Source organism: Perissodus microlepis, chromosome 12, assembly GCF_051167445.1.
Source record: "Perissodus microlepis isolate ML-2025 ecotype Zambia chromosome 12, ASM5116744v1, whole genome shotgun sequence".
NCBI lineage: Eukaryota > Metazoa > Chordata > Actinopteri > Cichliformes > Cichlidae > Perissodus > Perissodus microlepis.
The window spans coordinates 26,592,767-26,603,708 of record NC_140472.1 but is presented as its reverse complement, the minus strand read 5'-3'; the positions used below and the strand labels follow the sequence as shown (position 1 = coordinate 26,603,708).

Sequence of the window (10,942 nt, the reverse complement as noted above, 5' to 3'; positions counted from 1 at the left end):
ATGGAACCTTCCTCTTCTTCTACCAAAAACCAACAACAACAACAGCAGCACTAATGGGCGCCACTGGGGAGGTCCAATAACAGGACCCAGTAAAACCAACTTGAAACACGAGGTGAACTGTCTGTGTTGAGACTTACAATAAAAATGAGCTCGTTCATACTAACAGGCACTGCCTTACTGAAGCTAACACACCCAATAAAGGGCAAACAATGTGTTGTTGACAGGAGTTTCACTACACATCTGGAGTCTCAAGCCTGAGCAGTTTGTTTGATTTATTAACAATAAACAGTGTAATCAATCAAAGATTTAAAATGTTTAAAAGGTCCAAAATTTTGCAATGAATCTAAAGACTGTATGGCACAATATCTGTGCGTCTCTCTGTAGCCAGCTGTCTTTTGAAAATTCATCTTTACGAAGCTTCAACGCTGTAGTGCAGAAAGCTCTCGTAATGAACTGAACGCCATTCAGAGAAGGATGAAGTGAACCTCTTATCATTCCCAGAGACGTTACCCAAACCGCCCCCCTTAAGTCCCCTGTTACAGTAATGAGCAACAGACTGTGAAATGTCTGAACCTAGAAAATAATCAGGACCTTTTGTTAGTTTTAGGTCAGAGAGGGAGGCTCTGCCACACAGAGACTGTTGCCACATTCCTCATTAAGGCTTTCCTGTGTTCTGGTGAGTTGTCTGAGGCATTTTATTAACATTACTGCTTCACGCTTCAGTCAATTATGTCACCTTTAAACAACCTGGATGCCTGATATATACGGAGGCTTGGCAAATATGAAAGAGCAACTTTCGGTTTTCAAACAGTGTTTGTTTTTTTTTTTGTTTTTTTTACATTTTTAACAATGCTTTACTTCTTAAAATTTAAAAATTATGATACGATCAGTAAATACAAGTTCAGTATTATAAGAAGCAGCTTCCATCTACATACTTTAACTCAACCTTAGTGGCATTTGCTTTGAGTGCTTCCTCTGGCTCAGACTCGTCCAAAAATAACACGTCTCCAACAAGTATTTTCAAATCTGATCCTAGCAGGGTCAACTTGTATAGTAACTAGTTAGTTTGGTCTACGTTTGACTAAAGTGTCTTCCTATGGACTAAAATATAAAACTTTTTATGAATCAAACCTGTAGACCTCATGGAAGTCTTTTTGATAGTGTCCAAAGATGTCCACAGGAAGGCGCTGTAGGTCATGAACTTTGTTCTAGTTAGTAAATGGGCGTGTTTGCTCTGTGTGTGTTCAGTCTCTTAAATTACCCGCTGTAGGAAAGGAAATGGACTAAAGTTTGACAGGTAAGTTGATCTCGTACAATCTGAAACAGGATAAATGTAGCTGTGTAGTTAAAGTATAGAGGAGCTCTGTCAGAGTTTGTGGATTTGTTTATATTGGAAGGATTACATGTGCTATTGATCGCCATTGTTTTTGTACGTGGGATCAGTGTGTACCTGTACCGTGTAGTGTGACCCGGAGTGTTTCAGCGTTTCGTTTGTCTTTTTCACCCCCCCTTGTTATGATTACATGTTTCCACGTTGTCTAAGAAGTAAAGAAAGGAAAGTGAAGTCTTTCTTTCCCCCTTTTGTTTTCATGCAGCTGAGCCACAGGGCTGCTCTTGTTTAACTCAGGGAATAAAGTAGAGATGGACGGTTTCTGGGCGGGAGCCCTTTGGGCGCTGAAGATTTGGCTGTACCTCATAATCATCCTCATCATGATCCCATCCATGTTTGGATTCTCACTGGGCATTTCCGAGATCTACATGACCATACTGGTGAAAACCTTGGAGGTACTAACACACGTAATTCTTATGTCCCTCATAGGTTAATATGCTTTAAGCGGTGGATATATTTTGATTCTTGGCCATTAATATATGCTGTCTGTTCTCCACAGTGGGCCACTCTGAATATACAGAAAGCAAATTCAGATGAAGGAACACTCAAACCCTCCTCATCTAATGGTAAGTAGAAAGAAATTTGATTGATAGATCTAAAGAAAATGAGGCAGGGGCACTCTTTTACAGATAAGTTGATGGCATATCCCTTATTGTGAAACTTTGGTTTAAGGAAAGCTTTGCGTCTGCTGCAATATGAGATTTCATCAGATACTTCATCATAAGTCTGTGCTGGCATGTTGCAATGATATGGCCACATTTTAAAAAATAGACTGATTAACCTTTAAAGTGGCCTTTTTTTTTTTTTTTAATGCATGCATATAAAATACTCACGGAGCAAAACTTGCTGTGTCTTAAGGAAAAATGTTCATATTTTCTACCATACTACAGCTAATTTTTCACCAAAAAGTCTCTTTGTGGCGCTGAGGCGCAGTAACCTTTATGATAGGTAATAAGTAAAGTTGCTCTGGGAACCTTGTCTTATCTCACAAGATGCAATAAATAAACTCTTTATCAATCTCCAAGCTTCACAGGATGGTTTCCCATGCTGGAGCACAGAAAGACAGTTTGGTCAGCAAAAATTGCTCTCTCCAAAGTTCAAAGTGTGTGAGCCGAACATTTTTAACATGAGCAATGAGTGCAAGAAGTAAAAGTCCCTGAAGAACAGAAACAGGGCAGACATTGTACTGAATGCTTTGAGTGAATACGGCGTGTGTTAGTGTAGGTTCTGGACTTTGCCTGCTGAAATATGAGGTAATGTGGAATCCAAGCTGAGGCTGTTTTTAAACTGTTCTCAGACCTTTTTGCCTTACAGTCTGTTCAGTATGACCATTATTAATAAAGACTGCAAGAAAAAACAAGTAAGAACGTGTAAGGACATGTTTTAGGCGACACATTTCATAAATTGAGTTGCTCTTTCTTGTAAAGTCCCTCCTATGATGAGAACTCCAGATACAGTATCTTATCACTAAAAGTATTACATGCCTGCCTGTTGTGCCATATGACACTGAGGTGCTGCAGATTCAGTTCTGTTCTTTTTAAAGAATTTTATCTTGAGTTCATGCTCTGAATGGCTTCAGTCTTCATGTTTTGTTGTTTTTTTTTTTAATGCGTTTTGTCAAAGTGCAGCACATAATGCTCTTCCAGGAACAACATTCCTGATTGAACTCACTGACACATTCTTTAATCTTCTAACACTAACATTGCCTTAAGACATTTGCCAAGGCTGACTTATCTATGTGATTGTTACTAATATAAAAAATCATATCAGCTAGTTTAATTGCATCACTGTGTGTGTCTGTGTGTGTGTTTGCATGTGTGTCAGGTCTCATCCAAAGGGAAAATGGATCAATGGAGAAGGAGCTCGAGGAACTTCGACGAAGTCGCCCAAAACCACCAGTGGGTGGTAATTTTACACTAAGTGACTGTTTCTATTTCACCCGAAAAGGGATTGAGAGTATTGTAGATGATGAGGTAAATTTTTTTTTTATTAACACATCTGCAAACCTTAGTTTTAATTTTAAAATGAAAATGTTTTAGTCATGTTTGTCAGCTTTCTATTTTAAAATCAGGTGACCCAGCGGTTCACTTCTGAGGAGCTGGTGTCCTGGAACTTACTGACTCGCACCAACAATGATTTCCAGTACATAAGTCTGAAGCTGACGCTGGTCTATGGCCTTGGCATCATTGTGAGATACTGCATCCTTGCCCCCCTCAGGTAGAAAAATACTGCACAGAGTCCACCCGCCCCAAATTTACTCTGTCCTCCACAGAGAAGCAATGTGAAAGACAGAGTCAAGACTCACCATGCCTTTGGTTGTGTTAAAAATATATCTCAACTGGGTTAAAACCTACTGAAAAAATTGCAAGCTGTATGAGAGGAAGAAGTTAATGCCATTAAAATGCCATAAAAATGTGCAATAAAAATATGCAATTTAAATTCATTTTTTACGTAACTTGCAGTAATTTATATTTCTGTTAAGTTTCAATGAAAACTCTAAACTCCAACTGACCTGCTGCTTGAAGGTGAAATGTGTCACTGTCTCTCCAGAATAACGTTGACCATCATCGGTGTTAGCTGGTTGGTAATAGGAACATCTGCAGTTGGATTGCTTCCAAACTGGAGGTGACTAAAAACATGTGTTTTTTTTTTTATCTTATACATTAGAAAAAGTACTATAATGGAAATCTTTTCTCAACAGTGTGTCATTTTTTTTTCCTTGTAAATATTTATTTTTAGGATAAAGTTCTGGCTCAGTGAGTTGGTCCACGTGATGTGCTACAGAATCTGTGCTCGAGGACTCTCTGCCACGATTCGCTATCACAACAGGTACAAATGCTTTCCTGTTATGTACCACATCCTTACAAAAGACTGGTTTTACCCTTTGTCTTTGAGTTCGGTGTTGTCATTTCCTCCGCAGGGAAAATAAACCGAAAAAAGGAGGAATCTGTGTTGCCAATCATACTTCTCCGATCGACATTGTGATTCTGTGCACAGATGGCTGCTATGCTATGGTATGCAAAGAAGCCTCCCTGAAATCAACTTATTTGGAGTTTTACATATAAAGTGTTTTTTAGAAACTGATTTGTTGTAAAACAATTTCTTTACATTATGTGTTTCTTAGGTGGGTCAGGTCCATGGAGGCCTGATGGGAATTATTCAGAAAGCCATGGTGAGATCCTGTCCTCACGTCTGGTTTGAGAGGTCAGAGATGAAAGATCGCCATCTAGTGACCAAAAGGTTCATATTTCACTCCCTCACTTCAACGTTTCTTTCAGGTCTTTTGCTTGGAAGTAGAAACGTATTATCGTCAAAACAAGAACGAGTATGTTTTGGAACACTGATGCTGGATTCACTGCAGTTTAGATTCCAGTCTCTTTACTTTAATCCCTTCTCAATAAGGCACTCATTCTAATTGTTGAATGTATTTTTTATTGTGTGTATTTATAAATGGTTTCCATTACCTGTTCTGTTGTTTCCAGGTTGAAAGACCATGTGAATGACAAAAAAAAGCTTCCTATATTGATATTTCCAGAGGGTAAGCATCACCAAGTAGAAAGATAAAGTTATCCACTGCAGTTTGATCTTTGTATCATCAAAGAAAAGCCTGAGTGAGAGCTGCTATTTTAGCTCCGTGTCTGATGGCAGTCTGGCCACTGAGCTGTGACACACAAGCAGATATTTTCTATGTGGGTTTGGAAGAAGCTCACACAGCTGTCTCTTTAATCTCCTGTTTCTATAGGAACTTGTATTAACAACACATCTGTCATGATGTTTAAAAAGGGAAGTTTTGAAATTGGAACAACAATATACCCAGTCGCCATTAAGGTACTTCAGCCCAGTCTAGCATTCATCCTTCATCTCTCAGTCATATATATTTGAGCCCTTTAGGTCACACATTTCTGCTGCTTAATGCTTGTCTCTGTGCTTTTTAAACTTTTCCTAGTATGACCCAAAGTTTGGAGATGCTTTCTGGAACAGTTCCAAGCACAGCATGGTCAGTTACCTGCTGAGGATGATGACCAGCTGGGCCCTTGTATGCAACGTCTGGTACCTGCCAGCCATGCACCAACAGGTGTGTGTAACATGTGATGAATGAAGTCTATGTACATATCTGTATAGACTTAGGAGGACTTTAACTCGGATCACATTTGTTTTCTTGAGACTTCAACTTGCTTAACTTGCTTAAATTGACTGTTGGTCTTTATAATAAAACTGCTTTTATTTGTGACAATAAACTGATTCACACAACATGAGTGATGCATCAAAATGGACTGAGTTTTTTTCCCCAAAAAATGTCAGGAGGGTGAAGATGCTGTCCAGTTTGCCAACAGAGTGAAGTCAGCCATCGCTCACCAGGGAGGGCTGGTAGATTTGCAATGGTAAGCTCTTACCTCATCCCTTTTAAAGTGATTCTAATTTAATGATTTCACAGACAAGAGTAACAGCGAAAGATGTAGTCCTTTGTCTGAATGCTAATCAAGTGTCAGTCAGCTCTTTTTTTTTATGACCTGGCCATAGGGGAACGTGTGACACTGAATAATCGTTTAGTTCTGTCTGCATGCAGGGATGGAGGCCTCAAGAGGGCAAAGGTGAAGGAGACATTCAAAGAGCAGCAGCAGAAGAAGTACAGCAACATGGTGGTGAGAGATGACAGCAGCAGCAACAGCGACTGAGATCCTCAGTCAAACGAAGGCCTTGTCTTGTGTTGGAGAATATCTACCGGGGAAAAAAATGCAGTGGCCCTCCAGTGTTTTCTCTCTGGCTGTAACTGACTGGAAATGCGCAACAGTAGATTTAAAAAACTGTGAAAACTTAGGTACAGCTAAAGAGAGGGAAGTCTCAGTGCTTCATAGATAACACAAGTGCAATATTGAACATTATGAGGAACTGAAAAAGGCAAGCTCCCTGTGTTTACTGCTGCTTTAAAAGAGTTTGGGGTCACACAGCATGTTCTATATTTTTTATTTTTTAGAAAATACAGAGACATTTTGTTTCAGCAATGATTACTGCAGTGTTCCAGTGGCACATTGATTTAAATAATGCAAGTTCAACATATGAAAAGGCTGACTGATTATTCCTCCCCACACACACACACACACACACACACACACACACACACACACACACACACACACACACACACACACACACACACACACACACACACACACACACTGATTACAGAAGCATTAAGTGTATGGAGCAACAGCACCTGTTGGTTTGATCATAGTCTCAAACGCTTCCAGTAAAACAACTTTAGGATTTTAAAAACTATAATGCAACAAAGCTTCATGCACTCAATAAACCAACTGAACTGCTTCTTTAAAGGGTACAACAGTTTTCAGCTGTGCTGACATGATCATTTAGACTTTTGATAAATCTGTGGTAGGTAGCAGTGTGTTTGTAATACATGAACAACATTGCTGCAATCATAAGTTATGATTTTAAATTCTCCTGATTCAACAACCTTTTCATCAACATATCGTATTAGATGAAAACAAGCATTTTTTTTTTGTCTCAGAAACAAAGACGCATTAAGTGACCCCAAACTACTGAGCACAGTGTTTACTGATGTGAAATGTGTGATTGCAGATGAGCCACTGGTTCAAAAAACTGGCTTGATGAATGTCTAATTTGTCGACTTAAATGTGTGCTACTTGTTGTGTTTTTTGGTTTGTTTGTCTACATGTAGCCCATGGTACAAATGTTGTACTGTACAAACGAATTCAGGTGCTGCCGTGTAATACTGCTAAAGAATTCATGCCGATAACTACCAAACCATGCTAGTTCTCAGTCAACTTGAACGAACAAACACATTTGAGTTTTAAACTGACAGCAGCTTAGCATTTGTTAGTCAAAAGGGAAATTTGACCTCGTCTGCTTTTCAAAAGAAGCACACGAGTTTGACACTTGAATAATGAACGTTAACGTTGTTGTGCGTGACAGTCCAGTTCATATAATGAACGTGAGCTGTAACTGCTTCACAGTATAACGCACAGAACAGACTTTTTAGATGCCTTCTCACTGGATAGTTTTCCTGAAATTTCATCCTCATGGCTTCCATTTTTCTCTGGGACTTCCTCTTTGGACCCTTAAAGCAGATTGAAGAAGCATTTGTTTTAGGGAGACTTTTTGAATGTTGTGAACGTGTCCTGATATTTTCTGTTTGTTTGTCAAACTGTCAGTGATCTCACCATCATTTTTGTGATCGCTGGGTTCTGATTTGTCCTGAGTGCTCTGTTTAAAAACAAGTTTGAATCAATGAAATTCTGTCTGAAAATCTTTAAACCAGTCGGCCTTTGACTGATGAAAGTACTCACCTGCAAGGAGTCCCTTTTTCTCTGTTGTGCTTTGAGTTCCTGATATCTGCAAGTATTAATGACAAAGTAGAAATCATAGCTAAGAAACTCTGCAGTCAGATGAATGACTTTGTGTTTTATAGTTTGGTCCATAAGTATTCAGATAAGAATATTCTTGTTTTCATTCAAGGGGTTAACCAAGACCCTCAACGCAGTTAATATACAGCTATTTTCATACATGGTCCTTCCTTTTCAGACACTCAGACACAGTTTTGTGATCTTGCAAGGTCTGTTGCCATAATTTATGAAAACTGGAGCAGATAAAATAGCTGGAGTTGATTCCATGTGCTAAACTTGTATTTGTTTCACTGGAACTCTCAATATAAGGTTCACAGAAATGTTGGTGTAGGTGAAAAAAAGCCTTTAATGGCCAAATCGACAATGTGTACAAAGTTTCTTAAAAAGAAGAAATCCTCTGGCCAGCTCAGCAACACCGAAAGGGTTAAAAGACCACAGAAGACAACTGAAGTGCACAATGACAGAATTATTATGAAAACAGCTTTGAAACATCTAGACAAGCCAAGAACAAACTGGAGGAGGTAGGTGTGATATAAGTCTACAATCAACAGCCACTGGTTAGACTAAGAAAACCAAAAAACATCTAAATGCACAATTCTGGAAAAAATAAAATCTTTGGAAACCAAGATGAACTTGTACAAAAATAATGAGAAATTATGGAGATGTGCCAGTGGAACTGGGTTATTGGTGTTTATAGGTAAGGTGAGCATGTGACGATGCTGCAAACTGATCAGAGTGTGCTTCACGGTGCAAATGGACAATTACCTAAAGCAAACGGCAAAAGCAAACCAAGAGTTTCTCAAAGCAAAGAAAGGCTAAGAAGTCAGTTACCTGATCTGAACCTAGTAGAGCAGCTTTTCAGATATAAAAAATGCAAAGCTGAAGGCAGAAAGACCAACAAGCAAGCAACAACTATAAGTGACTGCAGAAAAAGAAAAGAGCATCTCAAGGGAGGAAATACAGCATTTGGTGATGTCCATGGTTTCTAGACTTACAGTCAGTGAGTGCAAAGGATTTTCAGCCAAGTATCAAAACCAGTCTTTATGTATAAAACTATGTTCGTTTGTCAAACTCATTTTAAACCTATGAAAATGGGATACTATGTATAATATGGCTGTGATTTCTAAATAGCTAATGTTAAATTGATCTTAACTATTGAATTAAAGAATCTTCGTTTTGATTGGTTGAATTAAAATGTCCTTTGGTGTGGTACAGAGGTAAAACTACAAAAACTCTCACTGTCCAAATAAAAAATGATCTAACTGTAAATATAGCCCGTGTGTCACAGCTTTCGAGTCTTTTTGTCTCTTCTTTTTGTAACCCGGTTTGGAAAAACAAACGGGATGGTGAAATATTTATGAGTGGAATTAGTGTCAAACATCTGCGTCTCCTCTGCCCAGTTCGGATGACAAACAGGTTGCTGTTGATTCAAATGGACAGAGTTAAATTAGGGTGCCTTTATCTCCTAGCAATAAAGGCCAGCAGGTCTACAGTACAACATAGTTTAATGCAATGGTTATTCCATTAAGAGCAGTCTTGCCTCTAACATGAGCCAGCTGGTCATCATAAAACCAGACAAATAAAACCAGCAGTATATGCAGAGTATTCATTTGTAAGACAGACAAATGACGAATACAGTTGTAATTTCACAGCAAAAAAATCTTAAATTGCTGTATTATAAAGTACTGCTGTTCAGTTTGTGTTAAACAATAACACAATTTCATCTAATGATGAAATAGTCACAGTTTTGTCCAGTGATTTGTCTTCAGACGAGGCTATAAATGTTGTTGATCAAGCATATTTAAAAAGATGCAGTTACATTTGATCACTATCTGTAGTAATCTCACCTTTGCAGATAGGAGTCGTTTTTTCTGTGGGTAGAATTTGTTTTCGTTTTCAGTCCTTGTGGTGTCCATGTTTTGCTTGTGTCTATTCCTACATCCACCCTGCCTGCAGCTCCAGATGCAATTGGCATCTTTGATAGCAGAAGTACATATATCAGAAAAAAAAACAATCAAAACCAAAACTCTCAGTCATGTGGATGCAAACATGCACAGTCGCTCTTGTAGCTGGAAGAGGAGCTTGCCTTTCCGGACTTCACACACTTCTTGTTCTCTTGTAGACTTGGCTGATATGTTGGTAAGAAAGTGCAGCTCTGCAGTTTATGTGGATGTTTGTTGTTGTATCCATGGCAACAGTACCCCCAAAAGAATGAAACAGCAGTGCCTGTGGCTGCAATGAATGCAGTCAGGATCACCTTCTTTACTTTTAATTCTTAAAAAGTATATATGTATTTTTATATATATATTTGTTTGTTGTTGTTAGATTTTTTTTTTTTTAAATGACTCAATTTTAGTAAAAACTAACATCAAATCTGTTATAAAAATATTCTAAGGAAATGTTCTCAAAAAAGAACACATCATACTCAACAGACTTCTAAATAACAGATGAGATGTATTTTGTATTTTGATTACAGATGCATTCTTGTTTTTGTACTTTAAATAGGACACCAAAGTCAGAAAGGGTTGAAGTGAAAGTAATTCATCAGTGTTCTTGCAGCTCTCTCAATATAGGAACAAAAATAATAGTACAATAAGAATATATAATGCAATATCTTTTTTGTAAGCAGAGGAAAATATAAAATAATGTCATTGCCATTTATGGATTGATGGTCATTAGGATTTGGTCTGGGTTTTTGTTGTTGTTGTTTTTTTCTATTTTGGATTCTTAATTGATGTATTTGAGGTTTGATATATGGTTGATATGATATTTATGGTTGATTGATGTTTTATTTGATCCAATCCAATCATTTTTATATATAAATATAAAGCACATTTGAAACAAAAAAGTTAACCAAAGTGCTGTACATTAAAAGGAAAGTTGTTAACTAAAATAAAAGATGCGCCACACACATCAATAATTATATCTAAAGCATTACAGAAATACAGGAGACAAATAAGCTACTTTTGCCTTTTTCCTTGTCACAAGGTGTCACCACAGCAGGTAGCTCAGCATGATTTGGAGGAGTTTTACCACAGATGCCCTTTCAGACACAACCCCAAAAAGGATTTGTTTACCTTTGCTTTTTAGGTGACTCTGTAAACAATTACACAGTCTAATTTAAAATCAATAAGGACATTTTTGAAGATGTCATAAATGTATTCTTAGTTAC

The 10,942-nt window shown here is 37.9% G+C and overlaps 2 protein-coding genes across 2 annotated transcripts; one reads left to right on the top strand and one right to left on the bottom strand.

Annotated features, from left to right (window-relative positions):
- Positions 1–1,184: 1,184 nt before the first annotated feature.
- agpat9l (1-acylglycerol-3-phosphate O-acyltransferase 9, like) lies at positions 1,185–6,349 on the top strand. Its single transcript, XM_084947117.1, has 14 exons — positions 1,185–1,297; positions 1,596–1,785; positions 1,890–1,956; positions 3,215–3,363; positions 3,462–3,607; positions 3,941–4,015; positions 4,130–4,219; positions 4,311–4,404; positions 4,515–4,630; positions 4,873–4,928; positions 5,133–5,218; positions 5,337–5,465; positions 5,693–5,772; positions 5,958–6,349. Exons 2-14 carry the CDS (start codon positions 1,642–1,644, stop codon positions 6,064–6,066), a joined length of 1,341 nt encoding a protein of 446 aa, XP_084803243.1. The 5' UTR covers positions 1,185–1,297; positions 1,596–1,641; the 3' UTR covers positions 6,067–6,349.
- Positions 6,350–7,374: 1,025 nt separating this feature from the next.
- On the bottom strand, positions 7,375–9,893 carry LOC146376450 (uncharacterized). Its single transcript, XM_084947118.1, has 4 exons — positions 9,618–9,893; positions 7,714–7,759; positions 7,588–7,630; positions 7,375–7,484 (listed from the first exon to the last, which is right to left on the bottom strand). The coding sequence occupies exons 1-4, from the start codon at positions 9,743–9,745 to the stop codon at positions 7,375–7,377; spliced, it is 327 nt and encodes a 108-aa protein (XP_084803244.1). The 5' UTR covers positions 9,746–9,893.
- Between the last annotated feature and the right edge of the window lie 1,049 nt (positions 9,894–10,942).

Coding starts and splice junctions, on each gene's coding strand:
- agpat9l (XM_084947117.1), top strand. CDS start 1,642: ATGGACGGTTTCTGGGCGGGAGCCCTTTGGGCGCTGAAGATTTGGCTG. Junction 3,608..3,940: donor TGCATCCTTGCCCCCCTCAG/GTAGAAAAATAC, acceptor CTGTCTCTCCAG/AATAACGTTGACCATCATCG. Junction 4,016..4,129: donor GGATTGCTTCCAAACTGGAG/GTGACTAAAAAC, acceptor ATTTATTTTTAG/GATAAAGTTCTGGCTCAGTG.
- LOC146376450 (XM_084947118.1), bottom strand. CDS start 9,745: ATGCCAATTGCATCTGGAGCTGCAGGCAGGGTGGATGTAGGAATAGAC. Junction 7,760..9,617: donor AACGACTCCTATCTGCAAAG/GTGAGATTACTA, acceptor TAATACTTGCAG/ATATCAGGAACTCAAAGCAC. Junction 7,631..7,713: donor GAAAAAGGGACTCCTTGCAG/GTGAGTACTTTC, acceptor GTTTTTAAACAG/AGCACTCAGGACAAATCAGA.